We start from the raw sequence: 23,548 nt of genomic DNA, 5'->3' as shown, positions 1-23,548 counted from the left end.
TTTCGCTATTGTGTTGCTTTTCAGTGACTCCTCCTAGAAGTCTATAAATAAATGGACAACTGGGCGTTACCATTCTACTTGTTAAAGAGGTGTGACCCTTTACGGCCTGTCATTGTCAACACGGATTGGACAGAGTATACAGGTGCAAGCCCCTCCCCCATTTAGGCCACACCCACTGTCAATTTTTTTATCTAAATTTCTAGGCGGAAAAGGTGCGGTATGGAAGACTGTCTGTCCATAACGTATGGGAGGTGTAGCAAAATAACAAGTGGCCGATGCAGACACTGGCGGGTTGGAGTCCTGATTTAAGGGACATCAATCCAATAAAAGCGTATGTCTAAATCAGTTATTCCCAGTGTCGGGATTACCTTCCCCTGTCCTTTCATTAGGACGATATTAGAGATGATAGACGGCTGAGCGAGCCTCCAGGGGGACTCCACCTGCGCCGTGCTTAGAGATCGCGCGGTCTTCTTGACAATAGCATATTCCTGGTAAAAATAATAAAAATTAGATTAGAATTAATTTCTATAATTTTCTAATGTTATTTTTTTAATAAACAAAATAACCTTTTTTTATTTATCATCCAGGTATTCCATAATTATGATTTTTTTTCTGTAATATACTACATTACTTTATTCTCTCCCGAAAACTGTGCTGCAGGGAAGTTTCAATGACAAATTCATGCTCCTTTAACAGCTGCTTTTAACTGCTGCTCAGCAAGATCCATCTGAAATGTTCAATAGTTCTGTGTACAGAAATTCCTCTGCCTGAGTATCATATTTGGGAGCAGAGAGTCTCTTACAAGAATATTGGAACATTAGGATATTTAGTCTGTGACAGGGACCTTTCACCGTCGGAGCTTCTCTGGTCCCCACCAGACACAGCAGCAGATGAAAGCAGCTTCTGGGCATTGAAACAACACTGTTTGGGAGAGAAGGAAACAAAGCAAGGTAATGAAGTATGCTACAAAATTCACAGCTTTGCAATGTCTGGAGACGAAATAAAAATAAATTAAAAAAGTTTTAGTTACTGTTTGACTTTCAGCACTATGTAAAAAAAGAAAAAAAAGGTTTTTGTTTCTGACCCTTGGTGCCTCCACCGATCAGCTGATTCTCGATGCTCTGGAAGTGGGACGGTTCCATACATTGCGAATGGTACAGCAAGTTAGCTTTGATTCACATGCAGCACCATTCCAGGCCACTATACAAGGTATGGCGTTGTGCTGCTTCCTTCAATCAGCTGATCGGAGGGTGCACCAGGAGTCAAATCTGCACTGACTGACATTCTCACCAGTCAGTAGGGCACAGCTCCATACCCTATTTAGTGACCACTCCTGGGTACAGTCCACTAGATCCTATTTTGACTTCACATTTCCACCATTATACAGAGGAGTGAAATATAAAGAAGTGCAAATAATAAGCATCATGACTACCTCTAATATTTTCTAGTCTAAACTGCTACAGGTTCAAGGACACATTTCCAAAACCAAGGTAGGGTGAAAGCATTGGCATATAATAAAGGGGGCAGAACTCAGGGCAGTGCTATAAGGTGGTGGTGGATCTAGCTGTCCATAATACAAAACTGAGATTTAAAAAGAACCTGTTGGGATGATTTTATTGCTGAAAATAGTGGTACGGCTGTGTAGGTCACAATACAACAAGAAAAATGATACCCATCTTGTAGAGATCGGATGTGCCAGCGCTGAGATATCAAGCTTTAAAGCCACATGCAGATTAGCTTGGAAGTGTGTTGGGGGCGTGTCACTGCACATATATCAATCCTCCCCCAATACACTTCCAGGCTAATTTGCATGAAACTTTAAGGCTTGATTTCTCAGCACCAGCACATCAGATTACAACGGGAAGAGTGTCATTTTTCTCACTATACTAACAGCTATACAGCCATACCACTAGTTTAAGTAGTAAAATCGTCCTTTAAAAATACTTTGTGTATAACCATCCATGTTTTGACGGGGGGAATATTAACACCCCGATTGTTTGATCTGCTGAGAGGTATCTGGCAGCAGCTTTTTCTGCCTTTCCATTGAAATAAACATTGCAGGTAGACCGACAGTTTTCACCGAGCCCTTCATCAAGTTTTAGAAATGTGTTTAATTTCCTCAATAATACACACAACTTACATAGATGTGATGAGGAGGACATCAAGGGATGAAAAAAAGGAAAAAATAATAAAAAGAGTCCAAGATGGAAAAAAAAGTGAGAAATTCTTAAATTAAAGTACACACGTGCCAAAACTACACATTTACTACAGACAAACCTAAAGAGGATCGGTCAGCAGATATCACACCCAGTAACTTCAAAGTGGATGATATTTTACCAAGATCATGCTGAAAGTAATCAGCACTACAGAGATTTTATCTAGACCACTTTATTTTTTTTTGCATTTTTATTATTTTTCAACCCTTTTATTTTCCAACAGCCATCATTTTTTTGTTCCTGTCGGCATAAGGTTTTTTGTTTTTTTTTTCTTTTTTTGCATGACATTTTTTCACTTTACCATTCAATGTACTGAAAAGAAAAATCAAAATAGAGTAAAATGATGAAAAAAAAAAGCCATTCTTCAGTTTCTTTTTTTTTTGCTTTTATGGGCCTGTGTGCGCAGGAAAATGATTCTTCTGGTCAGTACAATTTTTATATTTTTCGATTTTTAAAAAATTTAAAATTTTGAAAAAAAAAACCAAAAAAACAAACCCCCCTGGTTTCAGAATGATGTAATACCCTTAAATTTTTCTTTTAAGATTCTTTTATTTTTCCCCATTGAGGAATCTTTAGGGTTTATTTTTTTATGGCATAAGTTGTACTTTTTATTTATACCATAGTGACTTTTTTTTTTTTTTTATATATATATCATTTTTCATGTGAATTTTTGCAGGAGGCAAGGTGACTATACAGCAATTCCGGTATGTTTTTTTTTTTTAATGTAAAAAAACATGTGAATTAGATGATTGCATAAAGTGGAAGATCGGACTTTTACAGACCCGGCGGAAGAAAATATGCCCATTTTTGTGTGATTTTATACGTTAGGTTTTTCCATTTTTTACATATTTTTTGGTCCCCTTAGGGCACTTGAATCTGCATTTGCACACCATGCAGTAATAGATTAGTATTTCGGTATATTGCCAATTTTGGGATCTCCCCACAGGGCTATACTAGGGACTGCTCACCTGTCGGGATCCGGTGGAGTCCAGCTGCTGCGGCAGGGAATGTTTCCGAGCTCCATGTGGAAATTTATCGCCTTTATCAATATAGAAGTCTCCATTACCCACCGCAAGCTCATCGTCCTCACCCACCGATTCCAGACGGCTGCCGCTCCCTGTAAGAACAGCACGACATGTTCCAGATTATCGGATGTCATCACACATGTGGTAATTCTCAGGAATCCGATAAAACTAAAATACTCAGTGGAATACCCCACAGTTACAGCGTATAAACCTCCCACAGGAATCTGCAAGGTTTTATAGAGGATGCGAAGGATAGGTTTTCAGGCAACTAATATTTTGTCTGCTTTTGCAGCAGCTTCTTGGCATTGAGCTGCTCAGCCTCCTGTTAATCCGTATAGGCAAGTTTTTCTCTTGGGAATCGTTAAATGGGCAGTAAAGGGTTATTCCCATCTTAGTCACTCGTGGTGGAGACGAGAATGTGTCTATACGTCGGTAACAAAGCCGAGCCAGCCGCGCTGTGAACTTTCCTGAACGCCCACAAGAGTTAATGATAGTTCCAGAAATTGCATATATGAGATGGGTAACTAGACATTTCTTCCTCCTGAATCGTTCACCCATCACCTGTGAGTGATATTATTGAGAAGTGGAAGAAACCGCAGCAACTCAGCCATGAAGTGGAGACCCCATAATGATACAGAGTGGGGGGCCGAGAGCTGAGGAGCAGAGGGCAGAGAAGTCACCACGATTTGGCTGACCCCATAACTAAGGAGTCCAGACCAGCTCTGGTATAACATCAGCACAAACACTGCGCCCCTGCTGGGAGCTTCAGGGCCGAGCAGCTGTATGCAGCCGTACATCACCAAGCACAATGCCGAGCGTCGGATGGAGTGGTGTAAAGCCGCCACCACTGGTCTCTGGAGGAGACGTGTTCTGTGCAATGACGGATCGCACTTCTATATCTGGCATCTGATGGAGGAGCTTGGGTTTGGCGATTACAGAGGAACGTTACCCCCTGACTGCCTTGTGCCCCCTCTAAGGTTTGGAGAAGACTCTTTTCTGTTCCCCATGACTGTGCCCAGAGCACAAGCTCCACACAGACATGGCTTGAGGAGTTTGGTGTGAAAAAAACATGAGTGGCAGCACAGAGTTTGGACCTCAGCCTCATTCAACGCCTATAATGATGATTGTGAGCTCGGCCCCCCCCCCCCAACATCAGGGTCTGACCTCACCAATGCTCTACTGGGTGAAGGGGCAAAAATTCCCAATAACTTGTCGAAATCCTTCCCGGAAGATAAGGTGCCGTTCTATCTGCTAAGGGGCTGACTCCATATTAATGTCCATGAGGTAGAAGGGGAGGGAATGTAGAGGGGGCACACACTTTTCCCCACACCGTGGACCTTGGTGCATGTTGTACTACATACCTTGTGATCTACTTCGGTACTTCAGAAGACTATTTCCTAAGGTGGGACTCCTGCACAGACCTTTGGTGTCATCCACCGACGCTTCTTGAAAATTGTCAGTCTCGTGAACCTGAAAGTGGAAGAAATGTATTGAGAACCTCAGAAATATTAATGAACGTTGTAATAAGAACTTATACAATATGGTTATGGTTATGATTACTGGGGGTCCAACCACTGGGACACACCAGTCCTGAGAATGCAGCTCTGAAATGCCCCGTTATAATGGAGCAGCGGTCACACACAAGTTCTATCACTTTATTCATTGTCTACAGGACTGTGACATAGCCGAGCAATAATTTCTCGGGATCCCAAGAAGGTACCGAAACAAATTTTACGAGTCTTCAGGATCGGTGGAGCCCGTCGATGTTGGACCATCAGCAATGGTAGATGGTAATTTGCCCAATTGGGTCTGACCCCTTAAACATCCTAATGCTATCAGAGTCGTCTACAGTACGCCTCCTACACTCAATGGTCGATGTGAAAAAGGGTCAAAGGTCTTTTGTTTTGTTTTTCCGGTTTATGGAAGGAATTGAATTTTATAGACTGGTGGTCAAATGATTTCATGATTTTCATTACTGTAGGGAGAGACTCACTGACCAAACTAAAGCTTTCTGTCTGTGAATGATATTATTTTAACACCACCAGTCTCCTATGTGAATAAATCTACAGGATAGATACCAGTACAGTAAAGAAGTATTCTCCAATGATGAAGGCTGGCAGCAAACTAACACATAGATTAACCCATAAAGGAAAATTGAAGGGTAAGGTAATCATGAAAAACAAACAGAAAATCAGTGATTGTACCTGTAGTCAGGATGGAATAATGGTTCTCTCCACAACTAGAAATACTTGCGGGCCATTATTAGTACTACTAAACAGTGGCAGTGGTATTATCCTGCCTATCTAGTCTCCTGCAGCACAGCAGAACTGTGTAACATTATTGTAACTAGAAAGTCTTGTGTGCCATCACTATTATACAGTGGCAGTGGTATTATCCTGCCTATCTAGTCTCCTGCAGCACAGCAGAACTGTGTAACATTATTGTAACTAGAAAGTCTTGTGTGCCATCACTATTATACAGTGGCAGTGGAATTATCCTGCCTATCTAGTCTCCTGCAGCACAGCAGAACTGTGTAACATTATTGTAACTAGAAAGTCTTGTGTGCCATCACTATTATACAGTGGAATTATCCAGACTATCTAGTCTCCTGCAGCACAGCAGAACTGTGAGACAGTAATTGTAACTAGAAAGTCTTGTGTGCCATTACTATTGATATTACACAATGGCAGAGGTATTATTCTGCCTATCTAGTCTCCTGCAGTACAGCAGAACTGTGCAATAACTATTGTAACTAGAAAGGCTTGTGTGCTATTACTATTACACAGTGGCAGAGGTATTATCCTGCCTATCTAGTCTCCTGCAGTACAGCAGAACTGTGCAATAACTATTGTAACTAGAAAGGCTTGTGTGCCATCACTATTATACAGTGGCAGAGGTATTATCCTGCCTATCTAGTCTCCTGCAGTACAGCAGAACTGTGCAATAACTATTGTAACTAGAAAGGCTTGTGTGCCATTACTATTATACAGTGGCAGTGGTATTATCCTGCCTATCTAGTCTCCTGCAGTACAGCAGAACTGTGCAATAACTACTGTAACTAGAAAGGCTTGTGTGCTATTACAATTACACAGTGGCAGAGGTATTATCCTGCCTATCTAGTCTCCTGCAGTACAGCAGAACTGTGTAACATTATTGTAACTAGAAAGGCGTGTGTGCCATTACTATTATACAGTGGCAGTGGTATTATCCTGCCTATCTAGTCTCCTGCAGTACAGAAGAACTGCCATTCTGTGACCAACTAGAAATGTTCGCTAGCCCCTAGTGACACTTTAGAGTGGCAGCACATTCTGCTTTGCATTTTGGTACTGTGGTAGTAGGCAGGAGAGGAAAAAGAAAAGTGATAAAACAGGAGAAAAAGGGGTTTGAGTGGCCTTAGGGGTAGAATCAACTTCAAAGGTAGTTGCATTATCAGTAGCAAGACAACTTCTAAGCGTGCATTTACTAGACCAGGGTAAGGTCTAATAATTTCTACCAGTCAGGCTGTGCCATAGGGACTGGTGGCTTTTTCCAATCCTAACCCGAGGCCTCTGAGACGACCCACTGCAACAGCCTGCCCTACATATACACAACACATGGGCAAGGACAAGGTGGATGCTATATTGTACCAAATCACTCCAACTATGGCCTAAGACCTCCACACCGACTGCCCCACGTAGGCCCATCTGGTGTTACACCCGGCTACTCCGCCAACCTCTTCTAAAAACTGGTGGCCGTTGATACGGTCAGGGTTCGGCACACAATGGCCCGCCCACACTTTACAACATATGTGCCACGGACGCACATACAACTATGGGGCAAGCAAGCAGGGCAACAATTACAATTTCGAGGGAGATCCATACAATTTACCAAAAAAAGGAATACAAGCACAATACAAGAGACCATCACCATGTGATGAGCACCAGGAAAATTCACCGATGTACCCAAAGTGTACAAGTGTCATGTGATCATCGTCTACTTTTTAACTGCATAATTCTTTTTTTTTTTTTTTTTTAGCAAAAAGGGGGTGACAACTGTTATTGCCACCATTATCGGTAACCATGGATTGTCAGACAACTTTCCCCAAAATTAGGTGTTGCTGTTTAGGAGGTAAGATGGCAACACCAGTAGAAGCTTTGGGCTGCAATCACAATTGTATTTTTTTAATTTAGTTTTAGGAGCCGAAAACCAGAAGTCAACCGAGGAGAAAGGGTAAGTACCGTAAATCCTTCCTGTACATGTCCACTTCAATTCGAAGCTTGGACTCAGAAAAACAGCAACACAAATTTCAAAAACTACTAAAAAAAAAAAAAATGCAAGCGCAAGCGTGATTCCAGCCCTAAAAGACTTTTCTCACCCTTTCCAGTAGGGGTAAATGCTCCAGCCTCGGCGCGCCCTGAGAGTTTTTATTTACATATTCTGAAATGATTTCCAATCATAAATATAATACAGTATGAAAGCTGCAACTTGTCAAGAATGATGGAACCCCGGCCCTGCTACCGACAAACGCAGAGTCACCTCCAATTAAAGTGAATGGGCAACAAGTAAATAGCTTGATGAGCCTCCGTCACCAACCAATATTCCATTCACATTATTGTAAAGTAATCACGTCTCCACTGCATTGGCGCCAGTGGCCACTTCTCAGCACTAATGGTCATGTCTCCACTTCTCAACACTTGTGATCACTTTTCAGTACCAGTGGCCACTTCTCCGCACCAGTGGCCACTTCTCTGCACCAGTGGCCGCTTCTCCGCACAAGTGGCCACTTCTTCACTTCTCTGCACCCGAGGCCACTTCTCGGCACTTGTAGTCAGTTCTCCATTGGCAGCATGAAATAATCATCTCAGCATTTAGAACCTCCACTTACTTCTATGGCAAACCCAACTGCGTATGAAAACCCCCTGTAAAAACTTTTTTTCCTATCATGTTGGCATAAAACAATAAATTATGCAAACTCCAAAAAAAACTAATCTACAAAAATTCATCTCCAACACTAACACTTTATACGGGATAAATATATAGAGTATCCAATAAACTGTGTCCCCCCACCCATATCTATCTGTTCAGATCAATATTCCTATAAATGTCTAGACAGACACATGGAGGGCAAAGAAGCCAGGAAGGAAGGACAACTATGGATTTGGCACCGGCCCTCATCTATTTCAATGAATGGGGCCATTTTTTTTTTGTATAACGATGTTATAGTATTTTCCATTGGAAATTTTCCCCATTTTTCAGCCAGGTGCTAACCTCCAGCGGCCGAGGCGACACTTCAAGAGCTAATTGCCAATACCCAATTCACGGGAAAGTCGATGAGACATCTGCTCCAGCCGAGCGGCACGACTCCAGAATTTGGCAGCTCTGTAATAAAGTCTTATTAAGACCCCCAGACACTTGGGGCTCCTCGCCTTTATCCGACCTGCACATATGATCTCGATTTAATATTGCAGAACATTCGCAGTTCTGGTTGAGGAGGTTGTGACAGATTTCAGGACCCGGCGGTGGAGCAAGGAGACCTCGCTAATTGGCCGCGATCATACATATACATACAAATCAGTGGTGTTGGGGGGATTACGGGGCCCCCGTGGAGGAATATTTAATTACAGCACAATCCTTATGGATCTACTACTGAATGGGAAGAACATTTGCCAATAAATTTCAGGTTAAATTCCAAATTATGATCAGCCTGGAAATTCCATGATGACTACAGCATGAATGCATACATTGAAATCTATTCCGCAGATGTGGGATCGGTAAATCCTTCCCTGGCAAATATACGAGCTCTCAGGCCATAGTAAACTGGACGACCAACCCAAATTATGTGAAGGAAGTGGATAATGCAGTAAAGAAACCACAGAAATTCTGTTTATATATTTCATAATTTATTTATTTTATTTATTTTTTTTTGGGGGGGGGGATTTAAAGGGATATTCCAGTTTTGGCAAATAAAGGCTCTCATTGGCAGGCCGTAGGTGAGTGAAGCTTCAGAAGCACTGCCACTGTACCGTCATAAGGCTACGATTATATCAAGCTTTTTGACTATGTCTGATGTGTACGCATACATAAAGTGCGCTGACAGAGGTCTATAGCCCCCCCCCTAAAAAAAAGTGTCAGGTATGTAACAGCATCTTAGACCATGTTCACACAGTCACAATTTGCAAATATGAAGCAATGGTGTGAGTGACCTTCAGACCAACTCTGAAGTTTCTAGGATTCAGTTTACGGCCTGTGAGAACAGGCACGTGGTTTTAATAATCTCCAAGGGTTTCCTGTAGTGTTTGCGTATTTATAGGCTTCGTAAAAACAATCGTTCTGTACAGAAATAAAGGCATTTTTTACATGATAGCAAATAGGTTTTTCAAAATCTCAGCAGCATGAAACAGAAAAAAACTAGACAAATCAGAGTAGGTTCATTGTTGGGCAGTACTGTACTCTATACCTAATAAATACATAGAAACCAGATATCTAATACCGTAAATACATAAAATATAAAGAAAAAAAAAAAGCATAAAATAAAGGCAAATCATTCATCTTCTGTCCCACACACATGTAGGTTAATGTGCTCAGCCTGCCCCCGTGACTGTGTTTAATAAGTCATGACATCAATTATACATGTAAATGAAGCCTACCAAACCTTCCCCATAAATAATGCCGCCACTTCTGTTTTATTCATTCATTCGAAAATGCTCAACAATAAAATCCAACACGCAAAATCTGATAAAGACCGTAATGCGCTGACTATAAGTGACCGTTGGGGCAATGTTATCTGATATAATGGATGTATAGATACCAGCAGTTTACAGGATTACTAGATCTAGAAACACAATATGTGGAGCCGGATAATGCTACTGCGTATCCATAGTAACAGACTACAGTACCTTGTGTAGTCTGATCCTACCTTTTTTCCTAATTGGCTCCTATGAACTCTATTGGCACCTATAGTTAAAAGCAGGCCTACAATTACATACAACCAGAGAGACCCCCCCCAGGCTTCTTCTGTTTACTCCTATTGGTCACATTTACAGTATGTTGTCTGGACACTCCTTTTTATTAACCTATATTTCTATAAGAGACCTGCATTCTCTGACATGTGAAGCTGCAAGTTTTGAGCTCAGTGGGTGTTCCCTGTCGAGCTGTTCTTTCTTCCCCTTCTATGCTCCTAGGAGGTAGCAGGGAAACTTAGTGCTCCCTCTCTCCTAGGTGCCGGGCATGAGTACCCCGTGTGGTGCCCTGAAGGTTTGCCTATGTTTTACGGTGCTATTAATACTATTTGTAGTGTGTGATGTTCTTTTATCCTATGTCTTGTATTGTATATACTGTGTTGTAATGAACATGTTAACATTAGGGATAGCATGAGTTATAATTCAATGGGCTGGGTCAGCAACCTGGAAGTAGCAGCCATTTCCTGCTTCTGCAGCAGAGCCCGGGCAGGTTTGCCCGTGGCAAGATGTACTCCTCTGATGGGAGCATGAGATACCCCCATAGCGGAGAAAGTGCTGCCAACGGACTGCTGGGCAGCTGGAAAGGGTACTAGGACTGTGCGAGTGCCCACCAAGGGACTGTTTGCTCTCAGGAGCAGAATGGGAGCTGCGCTGCGGATGATGTGATAGACTTTGCTAGGAAAAGCACAGGAAGTCATATCTCCTTCATTTCATCTTAAATAAACAAGTTCTTCTACTGTTGCAACCGGAGCGTGCCGTGTGATGCTTATGGAGAACGCCGTTCCTGTGTGGAGAGCAACCGAGTGCTGAAGGTAATTTGACTGCTACCAGGCTGGGACCGCCCTGTCTTTTTCATGTGCAAGGGGTCGGGTTGCTCTCTGACCTAGATCGAGTGGACTTGGTTATGACTACCACCCCGTGCCACCTTGTTACACTCTCACACCCCTTCCTCCGCCTGACATGGCTGTGCAAGCTATGACGTTTCCTTAAAAGGGGTTGTCTCATAAGCAAATCTCCACCTGAGTTATAACGTTGTTGATCGTTAAGCGTTCCATCACTAGGAACTGTACCGAGACAAGAACGGATATTGAAGTCCTCTATATGGTCAGGCACGCATACCGCCTCTTCATTCAAAGTGTGCGAGACTGATGAAAATGAACAGAGTTTATGGGAAAGACGACAACCTCCAACAGTCCTGAAAAGAAAAACTGGACGTGAGACGCCCTCCCCTCGTTCTTGTGATCAGTGTGGGTCCTCAGAGACCTGCCTCCTCCGACATGTGATGCTGCAAGTTTTGATCTCAGTGGGCGTTCCCCGTTAAACTGTTCTCTCTTCCCCTTCTATGTTCTAGTCTAAAATGCTTCGGGCTCCACTCATACATGCGTGAAACTATAGAATTGAACTGACCACCAATCAGAAAAAAAAAGCAGGATCAGACTACACAGGGTAGTCCGTTACCATGGACCAACAACTGGAATCAACTTGCGGCACATAGGTCTGCATCAGAGCTGTAGACACAAAACGGTAGACTTTTTTTGCTTCAAAAACTAAATTACTAAATAATTTTGGATTCATTAAAAAAAAAAAAAAATGGTTATAAAGATCAATAGAATTTTTTTTTTAAATTTCTTAACCCTTTGTTACTATTTTTTTTTTATGTCCTATAAAGAGCAGTAAAGTATTCCCCAAAAATTAAACTGGGTAAGGGTTAATCCTTCTAGATAACGAGCTGCAGTATATATGATTAGCAAATGAAAACAGACATAATACCCGGCCTTAAATGATTACAGCCAGACGGTATTTTTCACGTCAGCTCCATTTTCAAGGACTTGCAGTCTAAACATTCTCAATGGAGCAGAACGTAAAGAATTTTTATACCATACATCACAAAAAAACACATACGGTATATATATTTTCAGTGAATTAGAGGTCTACTCTTATTACAATAAAACATTGGAAATATTCTACTGATCTCCATCTTTCTACCCATCCATTCATTTTATACCTTCATCTGGAAATGTTCACACAAAAAAAATATACCACCCTGTAATACATAAGCAAAGCTACAAAACAAAAGGTATTAAACAAATCACAAATAAAAAGTAAAAAATAAAATAAAATTATATATATATATATATTATCTCTCAACTGGATTCCAAGCAGACGATCATTCGCTTTTAGAATATGGGATAACACAAGAAGAAAAAAATATCAATTCTTATAAATTATGAGCAGATTATTAAAAACGGTCTAATTTTAGATAGTCTAAACTTATATCAGACAGTCTAGAGTGCGCCAAATATCTCGCGGCGGCTCGCGAAGAATGAGAAATTAGGCGAATCTTCACCATCTACTTTAAGACTTGGCTTACTCTGCGGCAGAAATCTGGCTCACGTTGTTGCATGTCAACCCACACCCCGTCCCATAGAAAGCACACACTCGTGTCAGCGGACGAATGAGAAATGTCGGAAACTTATAATAAATGCTCCACAAGGCAGAAAAGTCAGGAGTTTCCCCCAGTCTGTATAAGAAAACTGAGCAAAACCTTCATTTTACTATATACAATTTTTTTTTTTTTATAATATTGAACCCATGCACACGCCCAGATTCTCCATCATGCACTATCTGCAATTTGTGGCAAATATGCATCAAAATCTGCAGATCGCTATATTGGAAAGAGTTAAATCTGTCTTAAAAATCTGCAAAATTAATTGATAGGCTGCAGAACTGAAATCCAAGCTGGAGACTCGTCCGGCAATACGTGGAGGAGATTTAAAGAGTAATTAACGTTTTAATTTGCATCCCATAAATAGTACATGTGAAAATAGGAAACTTTGTAATACATGCATGGCCCAAAGTGTTGGCACCCTTAAAATTGCTCCGGAAAATGAAATGTTTCTCCCAGAAAAATATAACAATTACACACGTTTTGCACACAGTCAATGTACCCAGTGCCAGAGGCAGCTGAACAGCCCCAAAACATCTTTGAATCTCCACCATATTTGACTGTAGGTACTGTGTTGTTCTCTTTGTAGGCATCATTTCATTTTCGGGGAACAGTAGACTGATATGTTTTCCCAAAAAGCTCTAGCTTGGTCTCATCTGTCCACAAAACACTTTCCCAGAAGGATTGTGGCTTACTCACATACATTTTGGCATACTGCAGTTTAGGTTTTTAATGTCTCTGTGTCAGCAGTGGGGTCCTCCTAAGTCTCCTGCCATAGCGTTTCATTTTATTAAAATGTTGACAGATAATCCGTGCTGACACTGATGCACCCTGAGCCTGCAGGGCACTTTGGATTTCTTTGGGATGATTGGGGCTGCTTATCCACCATCCGGACTATTCTGCGTTGCAGCCTTTCATCAATTTGTCTCTGCCATCTATGTTCAGGGAGATTAGCTACAGTGCCATGGGTTGTTCTTTCTGTTCTTCATGCTTAGTGTGACAAACACAGACACACAATGCAAAGATTGAGTCAACTTCTCTTCTTTTAATCTGGTTTCAGGTGTGATTTTCATGTTGCCCACACCTGTTACTTGCAATAGGTGAGTTTGAACGAGCATCACAAAAGAAATAAAAATTTGTATAATAAAACATGTGTGATTGCAATAATTTTCTGAGTTTTCTGCTGAAACTTTAGTTACTTTAAAGGGAATCTGTCACCCCCAAAATCGAGGGTGAGCTAAGCCCACCGGCATCAGGGGCTTATCTACAGCATTCTAGAATGCTGTAGATAAGCCCCCGATGTATCCTAAAAGATGAGAAAAAGAGGTTATATTATACTCACCTAGGGGAGGTCCCAGTGCTGGTCCGGTCCGGGTCCTCCCATCTTCTTACGATGACGTCCTCTTCATGTTGTGGCTCTGGCGCAGGCGTACTTTGTTTGCCCTGTGGAGGTCAGAGCAAAGTACTGCAGTGCGCAGGCGCTGGGCCTCTCTGACCTTTCCCGGCACCTGCACACTGCACTACTTTGCTCTGCCCTCAACAGGTCAGACAAAGTACGTCTGCACCGAAGCATGAAGACCAGAAGAGGATGTGATCGTAAGAAGATGGGAGGACCCGGACCGCGACGCCCATTGTACCGGGACCGCCCAGGTGAGTATAATCTAACCTCTTTTTCTCATCTTTCAGGATACATCGGGGGCTTATCTACAGCATTACAGAATGCTGTAGATAAGCCCCTGATGCCGGTGGGCTTTCCTCACCATTGATTTTGGGGGTGACAGGTTCCCTTTAAAGTCCACTCAATGAATACAGATTTAATCAACTAGCTGAGATGAAAGGTTAGTTGAAAAGGAGTAAAAAAAACAGATTTCTCTGATAAAATATATTACACAGTTTACTATTTTCACATGCACTTTTGATTTAGGAAATAACCATTTAATTGAGGGCTACTATTAAAGATGTACAACCTCATCCACTTTGCAGCTACGGTAATACCCTATGGAAAATCCACACCGTATCCATCCTGTGTGAACACACTGTTTAACTGTACTTTTCTATACACCTTTTTTATTTATTTTTAAATTGTTTTAATGCACCTACAATGGATAAAAAATTACAAAGCTCTGGAAATAATCTTCATTCTTTTTCTGTGGATACATTTCTAGTGCACACCTGTGTTTCCACGGTAACAGACTACAAACGGAACCTGTGTAGTCTGATCCTGCAAAGTTAGATTCCGTTCCATTCGTCCTCCGCTTTTACTGTAGGTTCCTAAGAAAGCAAGGGCAGATGGAAGGGAGAATAAAAGCAGGAACAGTCTACAGGAGCTTTGTAACTTGTCCGTGACTACAGTGATACATATATAGATTGTTTCCGCTCACCAAATACGCCCTTCGCCCATCCCTTCCAGTTCGCTCTACCCCAAGTTTTATAATATCAGAAGTGTCCGAAAAATCCCATTACTTGTGCGCAGAATATCACACGACTGTAATTTATCGTGACCTTCAGTAATGGCTGCGGATCTCGCGCTGACAGCTTCAATTACCATAATGGAGCTCGGTAAGTTATTGTCTGCCTCGTTATAATGACCTCATATATTATTTCCTCCGGTTCTTACAGCACAGGAAAGTCTGGAGGATTACAGAACAATGGATGTCAGTGCGGTACTCACAGCTGCCGGCTCAGCTCCGGGCGCCCCACATCCCTTCTCGCCGTCCTCGTCCGGGTGCACATTCTCCTTATTATCGGCGTGAGCGTCTTCAGCAGCGCAAGCGCTCACTAGGTCGGGTAGGCTGGTGGAGGGGTATTTGCAAAAATCGACATCTGTGCCATCCTGAAAATTAAATTAAAGGAGGGTTAGGCTGAGGGAGGAAAAAAATGGAATGGTTGTCAGTAGTCAGACCACCTAGTGATCAGATATTGATTTCCTATCCGTATGATGGGTCTTAAAGGGATAGGCCAGCCAATAAGCAGTAATAATCACCTTACCAATATTCGGCTGTTCTGGTTTTGTTACTTCCCCTCCTGATCTTTGTATTTCCTGCTCCACAGATATCACAACAGGGATATGTAACCGCTGCAGTCAGTCACATAAAGGAATAAGGCTTAGATGCAGCACTAGGAACATTGGCAATGTTTGGGTAAATTATAAATGCCCAATGACATTTGCTGAGTACAAAATCACATCCCCCTTGCCCATTTGTTGGCAAAATATCAAAGTTTAAAACCTGAAAAAAATTCAATATAACATGTTTTTCTCCAAAACATTGCCACACCTGTCTTCAGGCTGTATGTGATATTGCAGCTTAGCCTTCTTCAATTCAATGGACTTGAGCTGCAGTACCATATATGACCAATGGACCGGGGTGGCGCTGTTTGTAGAAGAAAGCAGCCATGATTTTCTAATGTAAGGTAAGGCTTACCAGCTGTCCTAGATTATGATTTAGACTGACAAACTCCGCTCTGCTACATCGGATGTGAATGAGTTAAAGCAGCAGCAATAAACCGTGTGATATGACCATCCCCGAGAGTATAGGACTACTCCCTGCAGATAGTCGGATACAGATATGACAATAGCATCTGTCTCTCAGGACATCCGGATGTCTCATCAGTGAACTGTACAGAAACTAAGGTCATTAAGTAATTACCACACCTAATCCCCGCGCCTCAGCTGAGTGACGTCTTGTAGGCCTCTTAATATCTCCCCGATTCCCAGGAGATGAACCTTCATTCTGGGATCTCACAGCACTGGATACAGTATAACCACAGCCACATGCAAGTGACCAGGACCGTGCCGCAGTCCCCCCCATGGTGGGTGGTCCGGGAGCGCAGGGTAAAGTCTGATGGGTAAGCAGAGCCAAATCAGCGATGCAGCCCCCCACGCTCTCAGGATCGATGAGGAACCCCAACAATCATGCTTTATAAAATTGGAATAATGTTTAAAGGCAGCCCCCAAATGGAAACTAAACTAAATAAAGAGTTACACCAAGGAATTAGCCCCATAAAATCATGTAAGAAGTATATAGTTTATTGCTATAATTACTCTTAAAGCTTGTTTTACTCCACATGCGAATGTGTGGGCTTCAGTGCACCCTTGGTATAGCCAAGAGCTCGGTGCACCCTTGGTATAGACAAGAGCTCGGTGCACCCTTGGTATAGCCAAGAGCTCGGTGCACTCTTAGTATAGACAAGAGCTCGGTGCACCCCTAGTATAGACAAGAGCTCGGTGCACTCTTAGTATAGCCAAGAGCTCGGTGCACTCTTAGTATAGACAAGAGCTCGGTGCACCCTTAGTATAGCCAAGAGCTCGGTGCACTCTTAGTATAGCCAAGAGCTCGGTGCACTCTTAGTATAGCCAAGTGCTCTGTGCACTCTTAGGCTATGTGCACACGTATAATTGTCCTCTGCGGATTTTTCCGCAGCGGAATTGATAAATCTGCAGGGCAAAAACGCTGCGTTTTTGCTGCAGATTTACCACAGATTTACCGCTGATTTACTGCGGTTTTTCTGCGGATTTCACTGGAGCAGGTGTAAAGCAGCTGCAGAATCTGCAGAAAGAAGTGACATGCTGCGGAATGTAAACCGCTGCGTTTCCGCGTGGTTTTTTCCACAGCATGGGCACAGCGTTTTCTGTTTCCCATAGGTTTACATTGTAATGTAAACTCATGGGAAACTGCTGCGGACCCGCAGCTGCAGAAACGCTGCGGATCCGCAGCAAAATCCACAGCGTGTGCACATACCCTTAGTATAGCCAAGAGATCGGTGCACCCAAGAGCTCGGTGCACCCTTACTATAGCCAAGAGCTTGTTGCACCCTTAGTATAGCCAAGAGCTCGGTGCACCCTTAGTATAGCCAAGAGCTCGGTGCACCCTCCGTATAGCCAAGAGCTCGGTGCACCCTCCGTATAGCCAAGAGCTCGGTGCACCCTCCGTATAGCCAAGAGCTCGATGCACCCTCAGTATAGCATAGAGCTCAGTGCACCCTTAGTATAGTATAGCCAAGAGCTCGGTGCACCCTTAGTATAGCCAAGAGCTCGGTGCACCCTTAGTATAGCCAAGAGCTCGGTGCACCCTTAGTATAGCCAAGAGCTCGGTGCACTCTTAGTATAGACAAGAGCTCGGTGCACCATTAGTTTAGACAAGAGCTCGGTGCACCCTTAGTATAGACAAGAGCTCGTTGCACCCTTAGTATAGCCAAGAGCTCGGGGCACCCTTAGTACAGCCAAGAGCTCGGTGCACCCTTAGTATAGCCAAGAGCTCGGTGCACCCTTAGTATAGCCAAGAGCTCGGTGCACTCTTAGTATAGACAAGAGCTCGGTGCACCATTAGTATAGACAAGAGCTCGGTGCACCCTTAGTATAGCCAAGAGCTCGGTGCACCCTTAGTATAGCCAAGAGCTCGGTGCACCCTTAGTATAGCCAAGAGCTCGGTGCACTCTTAGTATAGACAAGAGCTCGGTGCACCCTTAGTATAGCCAAGAGCTCGGTGCACCTTTACGCCCCCTCAATTTGCATACTGAGCAGTTATTCCGACTCCGATTGACGGCGCTTGCTTGCACAGAGTGGTGAGCGTGCACAGGAGTCGCCGCTCGCTACACTGATATGCCTAGAACTGCAGCGAGCGGCTTCAGAGAGGAGGACACTACCGGTTACATGCTCCTCCTGTCTTCAAGGCATCACAGAATAAGGCGACATTGATGCTGCGGCTAACAGAAGGCAATAATTAAAGTAGGACACCCCCCCGAACTGTGTGCACTACTGACTCCTTCATAGTCTGTGTGCACGTGCAGCACCACGGTTAGGGTTCAGACAGCATTTGCTCTGGCCAAGCAAGCGATGTGAATCAGAGGAGCTGCTCCATATGCTGACTGAAGGGGCATAATTGAGCACCGAGCTCTTGGCTACACCAAGGGTGCACTGAAGCCCACACATTTGCATATGGAATAAAACAACTTTAAAAGTAATTATAGCAATATATTATTGGGACTAAGTTCCCTATTATAACAGTTTAATTTTCATTTTTGGGCGACTCTTTAAACCCTTCAATATACTTACCTGACCAAAGCATAATAAAATGCTCCTGTAAGTTTCAGAATAAGCGGTCATGTGTGTGTACATGAACATTAACCCTTTTTCCCTTCCGCAGGATCTAATTTTGAGTTAACTCTCAGCTAGCTGGTGAAGACTAGGTGTCATGATGCCATGCACAGTACATACAGACATGAGGGATTCATGTTCTCCTGTGTACATGAAGCACATGTTAAAAAGCAGAAGCAACATGGGGGACATTATACAGAAGTAGTGAGTAGTGTATCTGGGAGTACAGCTCTGGGTGAGATAAACACTAGAAAGCAGCAGCATAAAGGACATTATGCAGCAGTACTAAGCAGTGTAGCTGGGAATCCAAATCTGGGTGAGAAAAACACTAGAAATCAGCATCATAAAAAAACATACTGCAATACTAAGCAGTGTAGCTGGGAATCCAACTCTGTGTGAGATAAACACTAGAACACAGCAGCATTGAGGACATTATACAGCAGTACTGAACAAAGTAGCTGTGAATTCAGCTCCGGGGAGAGAAAATACTTGCTAGAAAGCAACAGCCTGAGGAATTTCAAGCAGCAATACTGCAGTAGCACCAGTATGCGTGTCTCTCTAGCTCTCTCTTCCACTATGTTACTGGGCCCAACCTAAAATCACATGCCATTTTAGGTACTGATGTTTGCTGACCATACGGCACAAGTATAATAGCAGATAAAATTTAACACTTACCCTGCTGGCAACAACGAGCTGCACCACTCCAACGGCGCTCCGCAGGATGACCACGGCTTCTTGATGTGAGAGTCCCACCAGCGACTTGCCATTAATCATTAGTAATTCATCACCGGCTTTTAATCTGCCATCCCTGAAAAACAGCAGCGTGACTTATGTAACAGAACCAGTTTAACATGATTGATTACTTGCAGCGCAGTAATCCCATCTCATATCGCTAAGATCCCATCATCTTCTGATCGGTGGGGGACAGGCCGGCTCCGATCGGTGGGGGACAGGCCGGATTTGATCAGTGGGGGCCAGGCCAGCTCTGATCGGTGGGGGCCAGGACGGCTCTGATCGGTGGGGGCCAGGACGGCTCTGATCGGTGGGGGCCAGGACGGCTCTGATCGGTGGGGGCCAGGACGGCTCTGATCGGTGGGGGCCAGGACGGCTCTGATCGGTGGGGGCCAGGACGGCTCTGATCGGTGGGGGCCAGGACGGCTCTGATCGGTGGGGGCCAGGACGGCTCTGATCGGTGGGGGCCAGGACGGCTCTGATCGGTGGGGGCCAGGCCGGCTCTGATCGGTGGGGGCCAGGCCGGCTCTGATCGGTGGGGGCCAGGCCGGCTCTGATCGGTGGGGGCCAGGCCGGCTCTGATCGGTGGGGGCCAGGCCGGCTCTGATCGGTGGGGGCCAGGCCGGCTCTGATCGGTGGGGGACAGGCCGGCTCTGATCGGTGGGGGCCAGGCCGGCTCTGATCGGTGGGGGACAGGCCAGCTCTGATTGGTGGGGGCCAGGCCAGCTGATCCTGAGAATCAAAGGCCACAGGACCCTCTATGCAAGGAACTGCAGCAAAAAAAAAAGTCACCCAATATAAATATAGCAATTCTGCAGCTGACTGCACTGCCAGGGACCCTGTTCTGCCTCGGTGCGGGTCCAAGAGGTCAGATAGCCCACCGATCAGTAAGTGGAGGCAATCCTTATCAACAAGCCATCACTTTATGACATGAAAATATTCATTTATCTTCTTGCATGTTGCTACAAGACAGCGACATGCGATATATGTGATATCAGAGACTGCATTTCCCCTTCTACACAGACTTGTTTTCATCCCCTTCCCCCATACTGTCAACAGAAATTATCACAAATATCGTAGTAAAAATACACAACTTTAGGATAAAATGTTAAAAAATAAAACTTCAACAATTCAGTAGTTGGTAATGAAGGAGCTCAAATGTTCTTGCACAGTGACCCTCTACTGTTATGTTACAGTCAGATGTGCTGCTGTCACCTCACAACGGTTTCACGCTGGTATGATAAGCAGCTGTGACGTCATAGGTTGGTTTCCATTAGGAAAGCTGCTGTGACATCACAAATAGGCTTCGGTCAGGTAAGCTGAATGATGTCACCCATAGTTTATCTGACTGTAGCCTACTTGTGAGATCACAGCAGCGTTCCATACCAGAAGGAAATAAAGCAATGATGTCACCCTAACAGAAACCTACTTGTTAGGTCACAGCAGCGTACCATACCAGAAGGAAATAAAGCTGTGACCACAGATGACCTGAGTGAACATTTATAATATCTCTCAGTCCACTTGTGATGTCACCTCAGTTACCTAGCAGAAACCACGTGTGATGCCACAATAGATTGTCTGACTATAGTCCTCTTGTGATGTCACAACAGCTACCTGATTGAAACCCAGCTGTGATGTCACATATAGCTTACCTGACTGAAACCAACTTGCGATGTCACAACTGTGTTCAAAGATACTGTGACATCACAAGTGTATTTCACTTAGGTAAGTTACTGTAGTGCCACATCTCTGTTCCCGTCCGGTAAGCTGCTGTGACATCACAACCGGTATTCAATCAGGTACCTGCTGCAATCTCACAAGAGGGCTGGTCAGCTCAACTATTGTGACCTCACAACTGTGCTTCCATCCAGTAGCCTGCTGTGACCTCACAACTGTGCTTCCATCCAGTAGGCTGCTGTGACCTCATAACTGTGCTTCCATCCAGTAGGCTGCTGTGACCTCACAACTGTATTTCTGTCTGGTAGGCTTCTGTGACCTCACAACTGTATTTCTGTCTGGTAGGCTTCTGTGACCTCACAACTGTATTTCTGTCTGGTAGGCTTCTGTGACCTCACAACTGTATTTCTGTCTGGTAGGCTGCTGTGACCTCACAACTGTGTTTCTGTCTGGTAGGCTGCTGTGACCTTACAACTGTGTTTCAGTCGAGTAGGATGGTGTGACATCGCAACTGTGTTTCCGTCCGGTAGGCTGCTGTGACATCCTATTAAAACATGAGTATATACTATATTTTGATACCTGTCTGCTGAGCCACCTTCTTCTACGTGGGCCACGACAATACCATGTGGAGACCTCTTGGAGCCCCGGCCACCTGTAATTTGAATGCCTAGTCCATCTGCTCCTTTCAGCATGTGCATCTTCCATATGCAGCAGCCATCCCGCTGGGACAAAACATACAAGTTAAGATTCAAAAAAAATGGCAATAGAATACTTTATAACTGTGTGTTATAACACTTTATATCATGCAGGAGACCCAGATTTTATATCAAGTAGGAGACCCAGACTTTATACCATGTAGGAGACTCAGACTTTATACCATGTAGGAGACTCAGACTTTATATCAAGAAGGAGACTCAGACTTTATACCATGTAGGAGACTCAGACTTTATACCATGTAGGAGACTCAGACTTTATATCATGTAGGAGACTCAGACTTTATACCATGTAGGAGACCCAGACTTTATATCATGTAGGAGACTCAACAGATGGCACTGAAAGCCAATCAACATCTACACCAATGTTCACATCACACACATCAGTCAGTACATAGATATTGATGGAGATGCTGATAATTTATCAGGGGGAAATACTATTTCTCATAATTCTTTGCCGTTTAATTCATTTCTGGACACAAAGAAACCACAAATATGCAGGAAAACCATCCCTTGAAAGGGTTATTGACTATCCAAGGAATTTAGAGCGTCGGGACAGCATTGCCCTCGGAACATAGCGCTTTCTGTGAGCCACATTCCATGAAAATTCTGGAATATGTGAAACAAAGAAATGCATCAAACTTTAAATATATTATCAAAGACAGGGTGAAAATAGCAGGACATGCCGAACACTACCCTATTGTATATACTGCATATGGTAAAGTGGCTGGAGCCTATACCGTGGTCTCTGCAGATATGACACAGGACTGGAGTGAAGCCCCCTGAATTCTCAATTGTGTCCACTCTGTGTGTGATGTGTTAATGTCAAAAAAAGTTCCAAAATTTCAGATCAAGCCCAGAAAGGAAACAAATTACAAAAAAACCCAGAAAGATTGGACATTTCTCATCAAGCATGCTTGTGATGAAGACCCATATTTCTTCCAGAAACGTTGTCACCCCATTCCATGAGTTATTTCTGGTCTCAAAGCTCAGATCCTTTGCAGTGAATGGGACCGTGCTGCCATACCATATACAACCTGTAGACAGGTGTGGCGCTGTTTTGGGAATAATTCAGCCATTGTTTTCCAGATTATTCAATTGTGATCTAATCGGGAGGTCGCTGATAAACGGGATTGAGCGGGCACCACATCCATGGGTACACTGTATACCCAGGCACACAATACTGTATAAAGCATTGCAGGTGTCATGCTCAGTAATTATTGCCACGCCGGTGGGATAGCCGTATAAACCACTGATACGAGCACTGGAGGCTGACCTCGCCGTGTTTATTTCACATCTCTGCAGACGTGTTCGAATATTTGGGGAAATTTGTCAAAAGTGATGTTTTAATCTAAATATTTATGAGCCAGATGGGGATCCAGTATTCGGCCTGGACTCAATTTGCCGGTCGTAACTTTCCAGCGAAAAATATAGTTCTATCACTGTCAGGATCATGACATGCATTCTATGTTATTAAAAGCTCCTAGCTGCGGAATTTATTGATACAGTAACTGGAGTCGTCCCCTTCTGTCAAGAAAATCTATTCAGTCTTTCCCTGGAACGTTAGTTACTGACTACTATGGCCACAATCAGAGCTCCCACTGCGGTCTGGACCCATCTTTCCCGGAGTCCTGTAGAGCTAATCTGCTGGTTATGCAGTGACAGTCTTCGTTTTCCTATACAGAGTGTACACCTCGATATGTCACC

At 43.6% G+C, this 23,548-nt stretch overlaps 1 protein-coding gene across 7 annotated transcripts in view; it reads right to left on the bottom strand.

Moving 5' to 3' along the window:
* The window catches only part of PDZD2 (PDZ domain containing 2), a 205,404-nt gene that overhangs the window by 63,946 nt on the left and 117,910 nt on the right, over positions 1-23,548 (bottom strand). For all 7 annotated transcript variants that reach the window (XM_077282172.1, XM_077282145.1, XM_077282154.1 and 4 more), the window contains exons 3-8: positions 21,708-21,850; positions 19,395-19,527; positions 15,297-15,458; positions 4,603-4,711; positions 3,185-3,333; positions 369-488 (exon numbers count right to left, since the gene is read on the bottom strand). In XM_077282172.1, coding sequence (XP_077138287.1) covers positions 369-488; positions 3,185-3,333; positions 4,603-4,711; positions 15,297-15,458; positions 19,395-19,527; positions 21,708-21,850 — 816 coding nt within the window. The remainder of the gene's footprint in view (positions 1-368; positions 489-3,184; positions 3,334-4,602; positions 4,712-15,296; positions 15,459-19,394; positions 19,528-21,707; positions 21,851-23,548) is intronic.

Source organism: Ranitomeya variabilis, chromosome 1, assembly GCF_051348905.1.
Source record: "Ranitomeya variabilis isolate aRanVar5 chromosome 1, aRanVar5.hap1, whole genome shotgun sequence".
Classification (NCBI taxonomy): Eukaryota; Metazoa; Chordata; class Amphibia; order Anura; family Dendrobatidae; genus Ranitomeya; species Ranitomeya variabilis.
Note: the sequence above shows the minus strand (reverse complement) of the source record. Positions and strands in the feature narration are given on the sequence as shown.